The sequence below is a fragment of the Chiloscyllium plagiosum genome, unplaced genomic scaffold (genome assembly GCF_037043375.1).
Source record: "Chiloscyllium plagiosum isolate Xiang-an unplaced genomic scaffold, Cpla_swu_hap1 HiC_scaffold_46, whole genome shotgun sequence".
In the NCBI taxonomy this organism is placed as follows: Eukaryota; Metazoa; Chordata; class Chondrichthyes; order Orectolobiformes; family Hemiscylliidae; genus Chiloscyllium; species Chiloscyllium plagiosum.
Window position 1 is genome coordinate 3,174,106 of NW_028270184.1, and position 21,738 is coordinate 3,195,843.

The window sequence follows — 21,738 nt, forward strand, 5'->3', positions numbered from 1 at the left end:
GGGGAAACAGAGAGAGAGTAAAATGGTAGCGAGAGCAGCCCAAGAGACAGAGAATGAGAGCTAGAGAAAGATAGATCGGGAATCAAATCGAGTCAGTGAAGACAGAGAGAAAAAAGACTAACAGAATGCGAGAGAGTGAGAGATAGCAAGGCAGTGAGGAGGTATGGACTGTAAGACAGTAAGATATCGGAGCAGAAATAGACCCATTCGGCCCATCGAATCTCTGCACCATTCGATCATGGCTGATCCCTCTCCTGCCCTCTCCCTATAAACCCTTTGATTTCCCCCTCACTAATCAAGACCCTCTCTATCACTGTCTCAAATACACTCAGTGACGTGTTCCCCCCCCCCCCACTCCGCAGCCATGGACTTCCACAGACTCCCCCAATCCCCCCAGCTGAAGAAATCCCTCCACATCTCGGTTCCACAAGGGTCGCCCACTTCACCCTCAGGCTTGTGCCCTCAGCTCCTGGTCTCTCCTACTGATGGGAAACATCTTCCCCGTGTTCCCCCCCCCCCCCCCCCCGCCCATCCAGATTCCCCCACCCCACCCCCATCCTTCTAAACTCCATCGAGTACCAGACCCCGAGTCCCCAACCACTCCTCATGTGACAAGCCCTTCATCCCCCCGCGATCATCCCTGTAAACCCCCTCAGCACGCATGCCCCCCCCCTCCAACGGCAAACACATTCTTCCTCAGAAACGGGGCCCCTAAACTGCCTCACAAATATTCCAAACGCAGCCAGACCCAGAGCCTTGTACAGCCTCAGCAGTACGTCTCTGCTCTTGTATTTCTAGCCCTCTTGAAAATGAAACGCTAACGCTGCATTTGCCTTCCTAACTGCCAACTGAACCTGCATGTTAATCTTGAGAGAATCCTGAACCAGACTCCCAAGTCTCTTTGTGCTTCAGATTTCCCCCTTTCGAAAACGGTCGTGCCTCTAATCTACCGGTTAAACCCGCACTTCCCCACATCGCGCTCCATCTGCCAATTCTTTCCCTGCCCTCCCAGCCTGTCCTAGCTCCCGCCTGCAGCCTCCCTCCCTCCTTTACACTTCCCCGTCTCTCCGCCTATCTCCTGGTAACAATAAGGCCCTCAGTTCCTCCATCTGGGATTGTTTTATGTGGAACGTGAACCAGCCAGGGTCCCAACACCGACCCCCCTTGTGGAAACCCCACTAGTCACCCGGCTGCCATTCCTGACTAACACCCTTTCCATCCCCACTTCTCTGCTTTCTGCCATCCAGCCAATCCTCTCTCCATGCTGGCACCTTGTCCCAAACACCATGGGCTGCCTCCTGGGTGGCACCTTGTCAAAATATTTTGGTTTCATTTAATAAACTGACCCACATTGGGTGATCCCATCAGGACTGGGTCCAATCCAGGGGATGTGGTAGGTCAGGGTGGATTGGCCGTGGGGAAATTGTCCCATAGTGTCCCAGGGATGTGCAGGTTTAGGGGTGGATTTGCCATGGGGAATTGTCCCATAGTGCCCAGGTATGTGCAGGTTAGGGTGGATTGGCCTTGGGAAATTGTCCCATAGTGCCCAGGGATGTGCAGGTTAGGGTGGATTGGCCGTGGGAAATTGTCCCATAGTGCCCAGGGATGTGCAGGTTAGGGTGGATTGGCCCTGGGAAATTGTCCCATAGTGCCCAGGGATGTGCAGGTTAGGGTGGATTGGCCGTGGGAAATTGTCCCATAGTGCCCAGGGGATGTGCAGGTTAGGGTGGATTGGCCGTGGGAAATTTGTCCCATAGTGCCCAGGGATGTGCAGGTTAGGGTGAATTGGCCATGGGGAATTGTCCATAGTGTCCCAGGGGATGTTGCAGGTTAGGTGGATTGGGCCGTGGGAAATTGTCCCATAGTGCCCAGGGATGTGCAGGTTATGGGGTGGATTGGCCATGGGGAATTGTCCCATAGTGCCCAGGGATGTACAGGTTAGGGTGGATTGGCAGTGGGAATTGTCCCCATAGTGCCCAGGGATGTGCAGGGTAGGGTGGATTGGCCCTGGGAAATGGTCCCATAGTGTCCAGGGATGTGCAGGTTAGGGTGGATTGGCCGTGGGAAATTGTCCCATAGTGCCAGGGATGTGCAGGTTAGGGTGGGATTGGCCATGGGGAATTGTCCCATAGTGCCCAGGGATGTACAGGTTAGGGTGGATTGGCCGTGGGAAATTGTCCCCATAGTGCCCAGGGATGTGCAGGTTAGGGTGGATTGGCCCTGGAAATGGGTCCCATAGTGCCCAGGGATGTGCAGGTTAGGGTGGATTGGCCCATGGGAAATTGTCCCCATAGTGCCCAGGGATGTTGCAGGTTAGGGTGGATTGGCCGTGGGGGGAATTGTCCATAGTGTTCCAGAGATGTGCAGATTAGGGTGGATTGGCCATGGATTCATCACCACAGGAAGTAACATCACCGACCCAAGGAAACCCAAAACGTATAACTAGGAAGTGGGCCGTGCCACCAGTGCTTCACTGGAAACTCACTGAAGATGTTACCTAGTATGGTGACGGAAATGTCTGAAAACGAACCCTTCCCAGCTCAGCAAGCTAACCTACATCCAGAACCTCAACCTGAGCTACAAATCTCCTCACCACTCGCTAATCAGGGATGTGTAGGTTATGTGCATTAGTCAGGTGAAAAAATAGTATAGTAGGGAAGGGCCTGGGGTGGGTTACTCTTCAAAGGGTCAGTGTCGACCCTGTTGGGCCGAAGGGGCCTGATTCCCCACTGTAGGGATTCTGTAAAAAAAAATTCTACACTTTCCAACTCTGTCTGAGTTCTTGCTATTGATTTGGTTTTCATTTCTTTCTAACAAGGTGACCCCCAGCCCACTCTGCCCATCTGCCTGACTTTTCGTAGATCCTTGGATATTTAGTTCCCAGACCTGAGCTCCTTGCAGCCATGTCTCTGTGATACCCACAACATCGTGCCTGCCAGTCTGCGCTCCAAGCTCATTTACCTTGTTTTATGTACTGGGTACATCTCAGTACAACACCCTCAGCCTTGTGTTGACCAATTCCTTTCTCCTAGTCACCCCTTTCCCTGTTGTAGCTGAGAGTGGCAGCAGGGTGGCACAGTGGTCAGCACTGCTGCCTCACAGCGTCAGGGACCCGGGTTCAACTCCCACCTCAGGCGACTGCCTGTGTGGAGTTTGCACAGTCTCCCTGTGTCTGCATGGGTTTCCTCCGGGTGCTCCGGTTTCCTCCCACATTCCAAAGATGTGCAGGTTAGGGTGGATTGGCCGTGGGAAACAGTCCCATAGTGTCCAGGGATGTGCAGGTCAGGGTGGATTGGCCGTGGGAAACAGTCCCATAGTGTCCAGGGATGTGCAGGTCAGGGTGGATTGGCCATGGGAAATTGTCCCATAGTTGCTAGGTGCATTAGTCAGAGAGAGGGGGGGGGGGGGGGGGGTGGGTTACACTTCGGAGGGTCGGTGTGGACTTGTTGGGCCGAAGGGCCTGTTTCCACACTGTAGGTAATCTAATCTAATTTTGACCCTGTCCCCAACCTCAGTCCTGTGACTGGTTCTGGTAACCTCTGCTGAGACCTCCTTTAGTTTAACTTTATTTTTATAATTTTCCGTACAGCTGAACCCTCCCCCCAGTATTTTGTGGAAAGATGACGGAGAGAATATGGAGGAGAGCGATAGAGAGAGGGACGCACAGGCAGATAATCTGATTGGACGTAGCATGGAACTGGGAACGGGAAACCATGTTTGACAAACTTGTGGGAGGTTTTGTGTGAGAAAAATGACTAAGGAGAACGAATGGATGTACTATACTTAGGTTTCCAGAAGGCTTTTGATAACGTCCCCCGCAGGAGGCTGGTTAAAAAATATTAAAACACACGGGATAAGAAATTGTCTGACCCCATTTATCCCAACCAGAGACCTCATCCTGATAAGAAAAGCATTGAGGGCATTAGACTTTTGTGGAATTGGGACAGCTTCCCCCCCAGAGACTGGTCAGAGAGATGACTTAATGCTTGGCTGACAGACAGAAACTGGAGAGCCGGGAAAAATGGGTCATTCTGAGATTGGCAGCCTGAGGTATCACTGGCATCAGTACCTGATGCCCACTATTTTATTATAGAGAGACTTTGAGTGTGTTTAAGATAGCGATTGACGGATTTCTGATTACAGCCCTACAGCGCGGAAACAGACCATTCGGCCCAACCAGTCCGTGCCGACCCTAACCCCAAACTAAACTAGTCCCAGCTGCCTGCTCCTGGCCCATCTCCCTCCAACCCTTTCCTATCCAGGTCCTTATCCAAATGTACCCACACCCCCCACTCCCTCAGGAAGTTCACTCCACACACAGACCACCCTCTGGGTAAAAGATTTGCCCCTCATGTCTTTGTTAAATCTCTCCCCTCTCACCTTAAAAATGTGCCCCCTTGTGTCAAAATCCCCCACCCCAGGGAACAGACACCTACCATTAACCCTATCCAGGCCCCTCATGGTTTTATAAACCTCTGTAAGGTCACCTCTACGCTCCAGTGAAAAATCTCCCAGCACATCCAGCCTCTCCCTATAACCCAAACCCTCCATACCCGGCAACATCCTGGTAAATCTCTCCTGATCCCTCTCCAGTTTAATAATATCCTTCCTGTAACAGGGAGACTGGAACTGGACACGGTATTCCAGACGAGGCTACACCAATGTCCTGTACAACCCCAACATGACGTTCCCCAACTCCCTGTACTGAAAGGCAAGAGTGCTAAACGCCTCATTAACCCCCCGTCTCCCTGTGACACAAACTTCAAAGGATTATGTACCTGCACCCCCTAGGTCCCTCTGCTCTACAACACCACCCAGGGCCCTACCATTAACTGTATAAGCCCTGCCCACCTTTGTTTTACCAAAATGCAATATCTCAACACTTATCCAAATTAAACCCCATCTGCCACTCCTCAGCCAAACTGTAACCTTAGATAACCTTCCTCCTTGTGCACTATACCACCAATGTTGATGTCATGCATAAACTTGCGAACCTTCTAAATTCTCATTTAAATCATTTATCATAAACGACAAACAAAAATGGACCCCCAAACCCATCCCTGTGGAACATTGCTGGGGTACAGGGTTCAGGAGATGAGGTGGGTAAAAGACGTTTAATTGATCACTCAGCTGAGATAGTGTCGAATGTCGATGTCCTGATGTCCTACTTCTGTCCCTATGACAGGGAAAGATGCAGAGAGAGAGAGAGAGAGGCAGGAAGACAGGATTGGGGATATGGTGACAAAGGAGAGAGACGGTGAGAGACGCTGTAAGAGACAGAGGGGGAGAGAATCAAATGGAGAAAGTGTGTGGGAGATGGAGAGCAAGATGTGGAGACTGAGAGGGAGAGGGAGAAAATCAGTGAGAGATAGACAGAAAGAGAGAGTGAGAGAAAACTTAGAGAGAGGGAGGGAGAGACAGAGAGGGAGAGAGACAGTGAGAGACAAAGAGTCAAGCAGACAGACTCTGAGGGACACAGACAGAAAACAGAGAGAGAGAGAGACAGGCTGTAGAAAGGGAAAGGGAGGCAGAGACTGAGTTCGAGAATTGGGGGAAGAGAGAGAATGACAGGGAAAAGAAAAATATAAAATGAAGGAGAGAGATCAGAGAGGGAGAGATAGAGAGACAGACGGAGGGAATAGAGGGGCGGAGGGAGGGATGGAGAGGCAATTGGACAGATAGAGCAGAGGGATAGAGAGACAGATGTACAGACAGAGAGGGAGGGATGGAGGGGCAGATAGAAAGACAGAGGGAGGAAGAGAGACAGGGAGGGAGGGATAGAAAAACAGAGGGGGGGGGAGTAGAGAAACAGGGAGGAATAGTGAAATGGAGGGATAGAGAGACAGAGGGAGGGATAGAGAGACAGAGGGAGGGATGGAGACACAGAGGGAGGGATAGAGACACAGAAGGACAGATAATGCTGGACGTTTGAAACTAGGGTTGCTGAGTGGTTTAGTGTGTGTGTGTGTGAGAGAGAGAGAGGAGGTTGACACAGTGGGGAGAGGGGGAGAGGGGGGGGTGGGCTGCGGTAGCTCCCAGTCAGAGCAGGAAGGACTGAGGTTTAATCTTGGTGTGTGGAACCCATACCTGCAAATGTGAACATTACCCTTTTAAGAGGCTGTGTTCTATCTCGCTCTCTCTCACACTCCCTCTCTCTCTCTCTCTCTCACACTCCCTCTCTCTCTGTGGTGTGTGTGTCTGATCATTCAGTGTGAGAGAGGAGGAGAAGAGAGAGAGAGAGAGAGACAGGAGGGATCTGTTCCGAAGATCAGCCCGTCCTCACCGTTTCCCTGAGATGTGTTAACCCCCTGTGCCCACCTCTCTCCCTCTCTCTGTTTACAGATGCTGCCAGGGGGCTGACCACGATCAGCAGCGTGCTGTCCGTCAGAGAGAGCGAGGAGGCAGGTTCTGTGAGGAGCTGGTGCGTGGGGTGAGATTTCGGAGATAGCGGCTGGAGGGGTGCAACTGTGTCTGAGAGACCTGAGCCAACTGTCTGTGTGTGTGTGTGTGTGTGTGTGTGTGTGAGGGAGGGGTTAGAGAGCTGCCTCCTAGGGACTCTGCAGTCCCTCTCTCTGTGTGTGTGTGTGTGTGCCTGTCTGGCTCCTGTCTTTGTAAAGCTCTGTTCCTCAAACACCTTACCTGGGTGAAATCTTGCATTCTCTCTCTCTCTCTCTCTTTCTCTAGCAGCGTGTTTGAATTAATTCTCCCAACCTCTTTGAGTCTCTCTCTCTCTCTCTGTCTCTCTCTCTCTGTCCATTCCCAAAGCAGGTGTAAGGAATCTCCAGCTTACCAACGGGGAGAGAGAGAGAGAGAGAGAGAGACATAGCACCATGGAGAATCTGAAGTCTTGCAAAACCTGCCTCCTGGGCTAACGGTTGTTTCTTGGAGAGGGTCAGAGTCTTCCTCCCCCACTCCCCCAACAACCTCCACCCTCGGCAACTGGGCAGGACCCCCCCCCCCCCCACCTCCCTCCGAGTGAGTGGAATGTGAACTGAAGGCAGTGACCGGAGACAACGAGGTATCAGGAGGAACGCTCACACACCATCTTCCCCCCCCCTCTCCCCTCCCTCCAAGGGAGCGGCCCGACAACAGGTAGGAGACCAGCATTTCAGCGGTAACCGTGTCCCCCCCCCCCCCCCCCCCAATTACCAGGGGTGGGGGGAGCACTCGGCGAGAGAGGGAGAGAGAGGGAGGGGGGAGAGGAGAGGGGCGCAGAGACAGAGAAAGGAAGGCAGCCGTGAGACGGTGGGGGAGAGAGGGGGAGAAAGGAGATGCAGAGAGAGAGGTGGGGGGGGAGAGAGAAGAGATGCAGAGAGAGGGGGGGGGGAGAGAAGAGATGCAGAGAGAGAGGGTGGAGAGAGAGGAGATGCAGAAGGAGAGAGAGAGAGGAGATGCAGAGGGAGAGGGGGAGAGAGGAGATGCAGAGGGAGAGGGGGAGAGAGGAGATGCAGAGGGAGAGGGGGAGAGAGAAGAGATGCAGAGAGAGGGAGAGAGAGCGAGGGGGAGAGAGAGAGAGAGAGAAGAGATGCAGAGAGAGGGAGGGAGAGAGAGCGAGGGGGAGAGAGAGAGAGAGAAGAGATGCAGAGAGAGGGAGAGAGAGCGAGGGGGAGAGAGAGAGAGAGAGAGAGAAGAGATGCAGAGGGGGAGAGAGGGGGGAGGGATAAAAACAGTGAGAGTGGGGAGAGATGGAGTGGGAGAGAGTGTGTGATAAAGATGGTGAGAGAGGGGGCAGTGTGTATGTGTGAGAGAGAGAGAAAGACAGAGAGAGGGGGCAGAGATAGAGATGGTGAGTGGGTGAGGGAGAGAGAGTTTATTCCCAATTTCCGATGCTGGGACTTGAACCCACTTTCTGTGCCCGGATTGGGGAGGGTGGCGAGATGGGGTTAGGGAATCTGGTATTCCATGATAGCCCATTGCTCGATGGGACAGGTCTGATTCCGAGCCCTGGTACCCACCCGGAACCTTCCGCCAACCTGAAACCCTGTCCCCACCCCCGTTACCGTGCCCCCCACCCTCAGCCTGTGTCCCCCCCGCTCCCCACCATGATGACTGACACCGGGACAAAGCCTGTTTGATGTCGGGGGGTGAGGGGTGAGTGGGAGAGGAGTTTGGGGAGGAGTAACAGTTACCAGCTGAGCCTGAAGGTGCGGACTCCCCCTCCCGGGACCTCCATCCTTGGGGAGCTGATCAGGAACAAAACTTGTCAACAGCATGGAGCATCAGGATGCAGGGAGCTGGAGCTGAAAACCAGGCGGGCGGATTCCACACCCAGTGGCAATGCCCTCCAAACACTGCCACCTCTGGTAATGCAAGCACAGAAGCGAGCAGACTGCTGGGCAGTGACTACACTGTGAAAATAAACTACAATGCATGATTACAGATACCAGAGAGGGAGTTACAGACTGGAATCCAACCCAGGGGGTCGGTGGGGGGGTTATATACAGAACAACAGATACCCAGGAGGGAGTTACAGACAGGAATCTAACTGAGGGTTGCAATTCTCTATCACCTCCTCCGGCCCCTACACCCCCTCCCTATCTCTGTCACACCCTCCGGCCCCTACACCCCCTCCCTATCTCTGTAACCCCCTCCGGCCCCTACACCCCCTCCCTATCTCTGTCACACCCTCCGGCCCCTACACCCCCTCCCTATCTCTGTAACCTCCTCCGGCCCCTACACCCCCTCCCTATCTCTGTCACCCCCTCCAGCCCCTACACCCCCTCCCTATCTCTGTCACCCCCTCCGGCCCCTACACCCCCTCCCTATCTCTGTAACCCCCTCCAGCCCCTACACCCCCTCCCTATCTCTGTAACCCCCTCCAGCCCCTCGATCCCCTCCCTATGTCTGTCACCCCCTCCAGCCCCAATACCCCCTCCCTATGTCCCCACCTCCAGCCCCTACACCCCTCCCCATTTCTGTAACCCCTCCAGCCCCTCTACCCCCTCACGATGTCTGTCACACCCTCCAGCCCCAACACGCCCTTCCTATGTCTGTCCCCCCCTCCAGCCCATACACCCCTCCCTATCTCTGTAACCCCCTCCAGCCCCTACACCCCCTCCCTATCTCTGTAACCCCCTCCAGCCCCTACACCCCCTCCCTATCTCTGTAACCCCCTCCAGCCCCTACACCCCCTCCCTATCTCTGTAACCCCCTCCAGCCCCTACATCCCTTCCCTATCTCTGTAACCCCCTCCAGCCCCTACACCCCCTCCCTATCTCTGTAACCCCCTCCAGCCCCTACACCCCCTCCCTATCTCTGTAACCCCCTCCAGCCCCTACACCCCCTCCCTATCTCTGTAACCCCCTCCAGCCCCTACACCCCCTCCCTAACTCTGTAACCCCCTCTGGTCCTGGCCCCCTCCAGTATTTCCCCAGTCACATCGCTCCACCTTTTGGGGGGTGGGGGGCCTGTCCTGGGTCTGTTAAATCCCCCACCCCCTCTTCCCCGGCACTCTTCACCTCACCTCCCCCACCCTCCTTTCCTCGCCCTCCCTCCTGTCTCTTGCTGTTCCTTGCTGGTGAGAGTGTGAGAGCTGCGAGTCTGGACTGGGACGAAGTGTGGTGGTGACTGGTTGGCGGGCTGTCGTTGGTAGTGAATGTACCCAGCGTCATGTGCAGCCAGCTGACAGAATTCCTGACTAGCGGCTGTTAACGAGACCAGCCGCCCTTCCCGATGAGACAGTAATCTCTTGCTGGTCAGTGTGCAGCCACGTTCAGTGACCCACCGCAGCCCATTCCCAAACCCCAGCATCACGCCCGCTCTGTCCCTCCACCTCTGACCCTATCACCTTTGACCCGGGTGCTGGGTAGGTTCGAGGGGACGCCCCACGGCTATTTTTCCGAGTCTTCAGGGGCTCCCTCAGTGGCAGAGTGGGCCGCAGTGGGGATGGAGGCCTGGGGGTGACAGAGTTCCTACTGGTGTGATCAGTAGCAGTCTGCACAGCGGGAGAAGGAGCTCACTGAGGTTTATATTTCCCGAGAAGATGCCTCAGTATCCCAGCTTGAGAGTAGTGCAGCGGAGGCAGTCAGAAAGAGCCGTAGAGTTATTGAGACAGACCCTTCGGCCCACACTGGTCCCTGCTAACCCCAACATCCATCCACATTAACCCCCATTTCCCTACACCTGGCCCATATCCTTCTATCCCTCTCCTGTCCATGTGTGTGTCCAAATGCCTTTTAAATGTTGTTAATGTACCCGCCCCAACCCCTTCCACTGGCAGCTCATTCCATCTGTGTACCACCCTCTGGGTAAAAAGGTTTCCCCTCAGGTTCCCTTTTATTCTTTCCCCTCTAACCTTAAACTGATGCCCTCTAGTCCTCGACTCCCCAACCCTGGGGCAAACACTGAGTGCATTCACCCTACCCCTGCCTCTCATGGTCTTACACACCTCGATAAGGTCCCCCATCAGCCTCCTACACTCTGAAGAGAAAGGTCCTCGCCCGTCCAACCTCTCCCTGTAACTCAGACCCTGGAGGCCAGGCACCATCCTTGTAAATTTCTCCTGCACTCTCTCCAGTTTAATAACATCCTTCCTGTTATAAGGTGACCAAATCTGAACACAATAGGCCAAGTGAGGTCTCACCAGGGTCCTGCCACAGTACCTCAGTGGTTAGCACTGCTGCCTCCCAGCACCAGGGACCCGGGTCCGATCCCACCCTCTGGTGTCTGTCTGGGTGGAGTTTGCACATTCTCCCTGTGTCTGAGTGGGTTACCTCCGGGTGCTCCGGTTTCCTCCCACAGTCCAAAGATGTACAGGTTAGGGTGGATTGGCCATGGGAAATTGTCCCATAGTGTCCAGGGATGTGTAGGTTAGGGTGAATTGGCCATGGGAAATTGTCCCATAGTGACCAGGGATGTGCAGGTTAGGGTGGATTGGCCGTGGGAAATTGTCCCATAGTGCCCAGGGATGTGTAGGTTAGGGTGAATTGGCCATGGGAAATTGTCCCATAGTGTCCAGGGATGTGCAGGTTAGGGTGGATTGGCCATGGGAAATTGTCCCATGGTGTCCAGGGATGAGCAGGTTAGGGTGGATTGGCCGTGGGAAATTGTCCCATGGTGTCCAGGGATGAGCAGGTTAGGGTGGATTGGCCGTGGGAAATTGTCCCATAGTGCCCAGGGATGTACAGGTTAGGGTGGATTGGCCGTGGGAAATTGCCCCATAATGTCCAGGGATGTGCAGGTTAGGGTGGGTTGGCCATGGGAAATTGTCCCATAGTGCCCAGGGATGTGCAGGTTAGGGTGGATTGGCCGTGGGGAATTGGCCCATAGTGCCCAGGGATGTGCAGGTTAGGGTGGATTGGCGGAAATAGGAAAATGTCGGGGTACAGGGATCGGGTGGAGAGGGGCTGGATGCCCTTGGGAAGGCGGGTGTGGAGTCTATGTGGATCTGAGTGGCCTCTGTCCCACAGAGTGTCTAAATGATGGCAACTGGAACAAGTGTGAGGTTCAGAAAGAAATGGGAATACACGAAGAATTGGCAGGAGGCACGGAAAAATCCGAAGGACCTTGGTGTACACACCCGTAGGTCCTTGAAGATAAATGGATCAGGTCATTAAGCACACATGATTGTTGCAGGCACTGAATACAACAACAGGGAGGCTGTAAATAACAGAGCTCAGACAGCAGCTGCACGACTGTGTGCTTTGCTGGGCTCCGTGGTACACAGACATGGAATCCCCACAGTGTGGAAGCAGGCCTTTCAGCCCATTGAGTTCACACTGCCCCTCCAAACAGCATCACCCACAGAACCCCAACATTGATCCCGGTCATCCTACAATTCCCATTGTGCCCAGGGATGGGATCCACCCGGGTCCCTGGCGCCAGGAACAACTGAGCCACCGTGCCACCCCTAAAGGAGTGGTATGGAGGGTGGGTCGAGGTGATCCAACAGGATGCTATCTGGGATGGAGCGATTCAGTGAAAAATGGTTACCCTCGGAGGGAGACTCCAAGCACTGCCTGAGAGTCTGGGAGAAACACAGACCCACAAAACATTGATGAAGTATTTTGACAGGCCCTTGGGACCTCACAGAGTACATGGCTATGGGCCCACGGCTGGGAAATGACAGGAGAATCGACCAGTGTTTAAAGGCCAGCACAGATAGGAGGGGCTGAAGGGCCTCTTACCTCGCTGTTAAAATCTTCATATCACGGCTTCAGATACAGAGTAAAGCTCCCTCTACACTGTCCCACACAGGGACAGCAAGGGGTTAGATACAGAGTAAAGCTCTCTCTACACTGTCCCCCCCATCAAACACTCCCAGGGACAGGGACAGCACGGGGTTAGATACAGAGTAAAACTCCCTCTACACGGTCCCCCCTACCAAACACTCCCAGGACAGGGACAGCACGGGGTTAGATACAGAGTAAAGCTCCCTCTACACTGTCCCCCCATCAAACACTCCCAGGACAGGGACAGCACGGGGTTAGATACAGAGTAAAGCTCCCTCTACGTGGGGTTAGAGACAGAGTAAACTGCTTCTACAGGGGTTTAGAAACAGTGTAAAACTCTCTCTACATGGGGTTAGATGAAGGGTAAAGCTCCCTCTGCATGTTGTTAGATGTAGGGTAAAGCTCCCTCTACACGTTATGCTAATTAACTGTGTTCTTCCTGCTGCAGCTCCGCCTCCACTGAAGGGGGGATGATGGCTCCGAGGCCCGCGTGCTTCCGGATGTTTCCGGCGGCCGGGCTCCTGCTGGCGCCCCTCCTGGGCGCGTCCCCGGCCCGGTCGGAGTCCCCCCCCGGGCCACCGGGCAACAGCACCTGCGTGGGGGCGTACGTGTGCGAGAAGGGGGTCATCCTCCCCTTGTGGCAGCCCCAGGACCCCTCGGTGGGCGACAAGGTGGCGCGTGCCATCGTCTACTTTGCCGCCATGGTCTACATGTTCCTGGGGATGTCCATCATCGCCGACCGCTTCATGGCGTCCATCGAGGTGATCACCTCGCAAGAGCGCGAGATCACCATCAAGAGGCCCAACGGAGAGACCACCACCACCACTGTGCGGGTCTGGAACGAGACGGTGTCCAACCTGACCCTGATGGCGCTGGGCTCGTCTGCCCCGGAGATCCTGCTGTCCGTCATCGAGGTGTGCGGGCACAACTTCAAGCAGGGCGTGCTGGGCCCTGCCACCATCGTGGGCAGCGCGGCCTTCAACATGTTCGTCATCATCGCCACCTGCATTTACGTGGTGCCCGACGGCGAGAGCCGCAAGATCAAGCACCTGCGCGTGTTCTTTGTCACCGCCAGCTGGAGCATCTTCGCCTACATCTGGCTGTACCTGATCCTGGCCGTGATCAGCCCCGGCGTGGTGGACATCTGGGAGGGCCTGGTCACCCTCTTCTTCTTCCCGGTGTGCGTGATGGTGGCGTGGATCGCTGACCGTCGCCTGCTGGTCTACAAGTACGTGTACAAGAAGTACCGGGCGGACAAGAGCCGCGGCCTCATCATCGAGACAGTGGGCGAGAGGCCGCCCGACAAGATGGAGCTGGAGCTGGACGGGGCCTGCCCGGGCTCCCCCCAGGAGGGAGGGCCGGACGCCGAGGTGGCAGACCGCGACCAGGAGGAGGCCGAGAGGCGGCTGATGGCCAGGGTGCTCCGCGAGCTCAGGCAGAGGCACCCGGACAAGGACACAGAGCAGCTGGTGGAGATGGCCAACTACCACGTGCTGAGCCAGCAGCAGAAAAGCCGCGCCTTCTACCGCATCCAGGCCACCCGCCGCATGACTGGGGCTGGCAACATCCTCAAGAGGCACGCGGCAGAGCAGGCCCGGCAAGCCCTCAGCGCCCAGGACCTGCGGCGCCACCACCCTCACACCCAGGGGACCGTCCGCTTCGAGCACGCCCAGTACCAGTGCTTCGAGAACTGCGGCTCGCTGCAGCTGGGGGTCACCCGCGAGGGCGGGGACCCCGATTGCACCCTGGCGGTGGACTTCCGCACCGAGGACGGCACTGCCAACGCCGGCTCCGATTACCAGTTCACGGAGGGCACCCTGGTCTTCCAGCCGGGCGAGGTGAGGCACGAGCTGTCTGTCGGCATCATCGACGACGACATCTTCGAGGAGGACGAGTACTTCCGGGTTCACATCAGTAACCTCCGGGTCAGCCACCCGGACCGGAAGGCGGAGGAGGGGTGCAGGGCGCCCGGTGGGCACCAGGCCCCGGCCTACATCCTGGGCTCGCCCACCGTCGCCACGGTCACCATCTTCGACGACGACCACGCTGGCGTCTTCTCCTTCGCCCAGGGCTCGCAGCGGGTCAGCGAGAGCATGGGGGTCATGGGGGTGGAGGTGCAGCGGACGTCGGGCGCCCGGGGCACCGTCCACCTGCCCTACAGGACGGTCGAGGGCACGGCCAAGGCCGGAGAGGACTTTGTGCAGCACAGCGGCCACCTGGTCTTCCACAACGACGAGATCGCGTAAGTGACGCCTCCGAGCGCCCGCGCCCCCAGCCCGTTCCCGCCGACTGCGCCCTCCCCACCCCCCGCCCCCCGCCCCGCACTGTGCGGTGTTCCAACCTCGCCGCCATCTTCTTCCGCCACCCGGCCTTCCCCTGCAGGCTCTGGAGGACAACGTGCGTCGAGCCCCATCTCTCCGTTCAGTCCCCCGTCCCTCACTCCGTTCCCCCCCCCCCCAACACCGCGCTCTGTGAATTCTTCGTTTCCCACAGTTTCCCCGATGTCATTACCGAATCCCGACAAAGTGGAAACTGGCCCTTCAGCCCAACACGTCCACACTGACCCTCTGAAGGGTATCTCAACCAGACCCACACCCCTACCCTATTACTCGACATTTACTCTTGAATAATCCACCCTAACCTGCACATCCCTGGACACTATGGGACAATTCCCCACGGCCAATCCACCCTAACCTGTACATCCCTGGGCACTATGGGACAATTTCCCACGGCCAATCCACCCTAACCTGCACATCCCTGGGCACTATGGGACAATTTCCCACGGCTAATCCACCCTAACCTGCACATCCCTGGACACTATGGGACAATTTCCCGTGGCCAATCCACCCTAACCTGTACATCCCTGGACACTATGGGACAATTTACCACGGCTAATCCACCCTAACCTGCACATCCCTGGGCACTATGGGACAATTTCCCACGGCCAATCCACCCTAACCTGCACATCCCTGGGCACTATGGGACAATTTCCCATGGCCAATCCACCCTAACCTGTACATCCCTGGGCACTATGGGACAATTTCCCACGGCCAATCCACCCTAACCTGTACATCCCTGGACACTATGGGACAATTTAGCACGGCCAATCCACCCTAACCTGCACATCCCTGGGCACTATGGGACAATTTCCCAAGGCCAATCCACCCTAACCTGCACATCCCTGGGCACTATGGGACCATTTCCCATGGCCAATCCACCCTAACCTGCACATCCCTGGGCACTATGGGACAATTTCCCATGGCCAATCCACCCTAACCTGCACATCCCTGGACACTATGGGACCATTTCCCAAGGCCAATCCACCCTAACCTGTACATCCCTGGACACTATGGGACAATTTCCCACGGCCAATACACTCCAACCTGCACATCCCTGGACACTATGGGACAATTTCCCATGGCCAATCCACCCTAACCTGTACATCCCTGGACACTATGGGACAATTTCCCACGGCCAATACACCCTAACCTGTACATCCCTGGACACTATGGGACAATTTCCCACGGCCAATCCATCCTAACCTGCACATCCCTGGGCTCTATGGGACAATTTAGCACGGCCAATCCACCCTAACCTGCACATCCCTGGGCACTATGGGACAATTTCCCAAGGCCAATCCACCCTAACCTGCACATCCCTGGGCACTATGGGACCATTTCCCAAGGCCAATCCACCCTAACCTGCACATCCCTGGACACTATGGGACCATTTCCCAAGGCCAATCCACCCTAACCTGTACATCCCTGGACACTATGGGACAATTTCCCACGGCCAATACACTCCAACCTGCACATCCCTGGACACTATGGGACAATTTCCCATGGCCAATCCACCCTAACCTGTACATCCCTGGACACTATGGGACAATTTCCCACGGCCAATACACCCTAACCTGTACATCCCTGGACACTATGGGACAATTTCCCACGGCCAATCCATCCTAACCTGCACATCCCTGGGCTCTATGGGACAATTTCCCATGGCCAATCCACCCTAACCTGCATATCCCTGGACACTATGGGACAATTTCCCATGGCCAATCCACGCTAACCTGCATATCCCTGGACACTATGGGACAATTTCCCACGGCCAATCCACCCTAACTTGCACATCCCTGGACACTATGGGACAATTTCCCACGGCCAATCCACCCTAACCTGCACATCCCTGGGCACTATGGGACAATTCCCCATGGCCAATCCACCCTAACCTGCACATCCCTGGACACTATGGGACAATTTCCCATGGCCAATCCACCCTAACCTGCATATCCTTGGACACTATGGGACAATTTCCCACGGCCAATCCACCCTAACCTGCACATCCCTGGACACTATGGGACAATTTCCCACGGCCAATCCACCCTAACCTGCACATCCCTGGACACTATGGGACAATTTCCCACGGCCAGTCCACCCTAACCTACACATCCCTGGACACTATGGGACACTGTCCCCACGGCCAATCCAACCCCCACCAACCTTTTTGAAATTCCTGTTGAATTCCCCGCCCCTCCCCTATCCCAGATCACAACAACTCACTGCCTCAAATTAACCCCCCCCGCCCCCCCCTCAGGATCTGCTCCCAATTCCCTTCCATCCCGTGTCCCTCTGGTGGCTGACTCTGTTTCCTCTGGGAGCAGTCTCTCCCTCACCGACTACATCAGACAGCCCCCTTCCTGATTCCAAATGCCTCAATTCGATCTCCCACAGCCCCCCAACCCAACCTTCCCTGCTCCGAGGGGAATGATTCTAGAGCGTCTACTGTCTCTCTCCACATTCACTAATGTTCTCTCTCTCGCTCGCTCAATCGCTCTCCCTCCCCCTTTTAAGAATCTGTGGAAAACTGAGCTCTGTCTCTGAGCTAGCAACCCGTCTTCCCAAATATCCACCTGGTAGGCCTCAGGCTCTGACACCGACAGACAAACAGAAACATAGCAAGAAGGGGATTGATTGGAACGAAGGGGAGACAGAGGGAAGAGGCATTCGATAGGGAATTGGTTTGAGGTGACAGAGATAGGGAGGGGGTGTAGGGGCCGGAGGGGGTTACAGAGAAAGGGAGGGGGTGTAGGGGCCGGAGGGGGTTACAGAGATAGGGAGGGGGTGTAGGGGCCGGAGGGGGTTACAGAGATAGGGAGGGGGTGTAGGGGCCGGAGGGGGTTACAGAGATAGGGAGGTGGTGTAGGGCTTGGAGGGGGTGACAGAGATAGGGAGGGGGTGTAGGGGCCGGAGGGGGTTGCAAAGATAGGGAGGGGGTGTAGGGGCTGGAGGGGTTGACAGAGATAGGGAGGGGGTGTAGGGGCTGGAGGGGGTTACAGAGATAGGGAGGGGGTGACAGAGATAGGGAGGGGGTGTTGGGGCTGGAAGGGGTTACAGAGATAGGGAGAGGGTGTAGGGGCTGGAGAGGGTTACAGAGATAGGGAGGGGGTGTAGGGGCTGGAGGGGGTTACAGAGATAGAGAGGGAGTGTAGGGACTGGAGGGGGTTACAGAGATAGGGAGGGGGTGTAGGGGCTGGAGGGGTTGACAGAGATAGGGAGGGGGTGTAGGGGCTGGAGGGGGGGGTCCCCTGTCGGTAGTTCTGGTTCTCTGTATTCCTGTCTGTCTGACTCAAACTGAGTCACGTCCAGCCAACACCATCCAAACCAGCCATTTGGCCCATCTGCTGCTGTTCCCGCTCTGCTTATTCCACCTTCCCCCCCCCGCCCCCCCCATGACCTCCGTCTCCTTATTCCACTCTCCCTCCTGTATTTATCTCGCTTCCCCAAGCAGCCCCAACTCATTTCCCCTTGTCCCTTCCCTGTGGGAGTGAGTCTCCCCGTGACCCTCTAACTGGGGTGGGGTGTCGGGGGGGCGAATGGCGGGGGGGGGGGGAGGTCTTCCTGAAATCCCCGTTGGATTGATTCGGGATGTCTGAGATCAGAAGGCGTCTGCGCGTCCCACCACCTTGTTATGGTCTCTCCCTTCCCCCTCCCACGTCACATCATCCATCTAGCCATCTCTCCCGAAACCCTCCTGTGTCACGTTAAAGGCTCCACTACAGTTTACCGGTAATCTGTCGAGAGTTTGGCACACTTCACAGCTATTAGCAAACGTCAGGTTGGTCTCATTCTCACTGACTTGTGTGAAAGGAACCTTCCCACCCAGCACGTCAGTGCAGATGGGCAATGGGCTGAGAAGTGGCAGATGGAGTTTAATTCCGATAAATGCGAGGTGCTGCATTTTGGGAAAGTAAACCTTAGCAGGACTTATACACTTAATGGTAAGGTCCTAGGGAGTGTTGCTGAACAAAGAGACCTTGGAGTGCAGGTTCATAGCTCCTTGAAAGTGGAGTCGCAGGTAGATAGGATAGTGAAGAAGGCGTTTGGTATGCTTTCCTTTATTGGCCAGAGTATTGAGTACAGGAGATGGGAGGTCATTTTGTGGCTGTACAGGACATTGGTTAGATCAGGAGAAAGTGAGGACAGCAGACGCTGGAGATCAGAGTCTAGGTTAGAGTAGTGCTGGAAAAGCACAGCAGGTCAGGCAGCATCCGAGGAGCAGGAAAATCAAGGAATGGTGAGGCCACTCTTGGAATATTGTGTACAATTCTGGTCTCCCTGTTACAGGAAGGATGGTGTGAAACTTAAAAGGGTTCAGAAAAGATTTACAAGGATGTTGCCAGGGTTGGAGGATCTGAGCTACAGGGAGAGGCTGAACAGGCTGGGGCTGTTTTCCCCGGAGCGTCGGAGGCTGAGGGGTGACCTTATAGAGGTTTACAAAATTATGAGGGGCATGGATAGGATAAATAGGCAAAGTCTTTTCTCTGGGCTGGGGGAGTCCAGAACTAGAGGGGCATAGGTTTAGGGTGAGAGGGGAAAGATATAAAAGGGACCTAAGGGGCAACTTTTTCACACAGAGGGTGGTACGGATATGGAATGAGCTGCCAGAGGAAGTGGTGGAGGCTGGTACAATTGCAACATTGAAGAGGCATTTGGATGGGTATATGAATAGGAAGGGTTTGGAGGGATATGGGCCGGGTGCTGGCAGGTGGGACTGGATTGGGTTGGGATATCTGGGTCAGCATGGATGGGTTGGGCCGAAGGGTCTGTTTCCCTGCTGTCCATCTCTATGATAATGGGATTCGTGGTAAGATTGAGACAGAACTGACCTGGTCACAGGGGGCAAAAAATGGTGGTGGAAGGGTGTTCAACAGGTCACTCAGTCAGGATGGGGACACAGAGAAGGGCAGAGTGGTTTCACGCCCCCTCACACCACCCCAACACATACACCCCCCACACACACACACACCCCCCAAACACCCCCCACCCCCCCCCACACATACACCCCCCCACACACACACCCCCCAAACACCCCCCACCCCCCCCACACACACACACCCCCCAAACACCCCCCACCCCCCCCACACATACACCCCCCCACACACACACACACCCCAAACACCCCCCACCCCCCCCACACATACACCCCCCACACACACACACCCCCCAAACACCCCCCACACCCCCCACACATACACCCCCCCACACACACCCCCCCAAACAGCCCCCACCCCCCCCACACATACACCCCCCCACACACACACCCCCCAAACATCCCCCACAAACAGCCCCCCACCCCCACACACATACACCCCCACCCCCCCCACAAACACCCCCCTCAAACACACCCCCTCAAACACCCCCCACAAACACCCCCCACAAACACCCCCCCTCAAACACACCCCCTCAAACACACCCCCTCAAACACACCCCCTCAAACACCCCCCACCCCCCCCACACATACACCCCCCCACACACACACACCCCAAACATCCCCCACAAACAGCCCCCCACACACATACACCCCCACCCCCCCCCACAAACACCCCCCCTCAAACACCCCCCACAAACACACCCCCACAAACACACCCCCTCAAACACCCCCCCACAAACACCCCCCCACAAACACCCCCCCACAAACACCCCCCCTCAAACACCCCCCCACAAACACCCCCCCACAAACACCCCCCCACAAACACCCCCCCACAAACACCCCCCCTCAAACACACCCCCTCAAACACACCCGCACAAACACCCCCCTCAAACACCCCCCCACAAACACCCCCCCACAAACACCCCCCCACAAACACCCCCCCTCAAACACACCCCCTCAAACACCCCCCCACAAACACCCCCCCACAAACACCCCCCCACAAACACCCCCCCTCAAACACCCCCCACAAACACCCCCCCACAAACACCCCCCCACAAACACCCCCCCACAAACACCCCCCCACAAACACCCCCCCTCAAACACCCCCCCTCAAACACCCCCCACAAACACCCCCCCACAAACACCCCCCCACAAACACCCCCCCTCAAACACCCCCCCTCAAACACCCCCCCACAAACACACCCCCTCAAACACCCCCCACAAACACACCCCTCAAACACCCCCCCACAAACACCCCCCCACAAACACCCCCCCACAAACACCCCCCCACAAACACCCCCCCACAAACACACCCCCTCAAACACACCCCCTCAAACACACCCCTCAAACACCCCCCCACAAACACCCCCCCACAAACACCCCCCCACAAACACCCCCCCACAAACACCCCCCCTCAAACACCCCCCCACAAACACACCCCCTCAAACACCCCCCACAAACACACCCCTCAAACACCCCCCCACAAACACCCCCCCACAAACACCCCCCCACAAACACCCCCCCACAAACACACCCCCTCAAACACACCCCCTCAAACACACCCCCTCAAACACCCCCCCACAAACACCCCCCCACAAACACCCCCCCACAAACACCCCCCCACAAACACACCCCCTCAAACACCCCCCACAAACACACCCCTCAAACACCCCCCCACAAACACCCCCCCACAAACACCCCCCCACAAACACCCCCCCACAAACACACCCCCTCAAACACACCCCCTCAAACACACCCCCTCAAACACACCCCCTCAAACACACCCCACAAACACCCCCCCACAAACACCCCCCCACAAACACCCCCCCACAAACACCCCCCCACAAACACCCCCCCACAAACACCCCCCCTCAAACACCCCCCCACAAACACACCCCCTCAAACACCCCCCACAAACACACCCCTCAAACACCCCCCCACAAACACCCCCCCACAAACACCCCCCCACAAACACACCCCCTCAAACACACCCCCTCAAACACACCCCCTCAAACACCCCCCCACAAACACCCCCCCACAAACACCCCCCCACAAACACCCCCCCACAAACACCCCCCCACAAACACCCCCCCACAAACACCCCCCCTCAAACACACCCCTCTCAAACACACCCCCTCAAACACCCCCCCACAAACACCCCCCCACAAACACCCCCCCACAAACACCCCCCCTCAAACACCCCCCACACCCCCACAAACACCCCCCCACCCCTCCAACACATACACCCCCACAAACACCCCCCCAAAAACACTCCCCCACACACCCCCACAAACACACCCCCACAAACACACCCCCACAAACACTCCCCCACACACATCCCCCCCCACACCCCCAC

The 21,738-nt window shown here is 56.2% G+C and overlaps 1 protein-coding gene across 1 annotated transcript in view; it reads left to right on the plus strand.

Moving 5' to 3' along the window:
* The first annotated feature begins 7,004 nt into the window (after positions 1-7,004).
* LOC122545209 (sodium/calcium exchanger 1-like) overlaps positions 7,005-21,738 on the plus strand; it is an 82,116-nt gene continuing 67,382 nt past the window's right edge. Inside the window, exons 1-2 of the mRNA XM_087983554.1 lie at positions 7,005-7,092; positions 12,619-14,412. Of these exons, the coding sequence (XP_087839680.1) occupies positions 12,641-14,412 (1,772 nt within the window). The 5' untranslated portion in view covers positions 7,005-7,092; positions 12,619-12,640. The remainder of the gene's footprint in view (positions 7,093-12,618; positions 14,413-21,738) is intronic.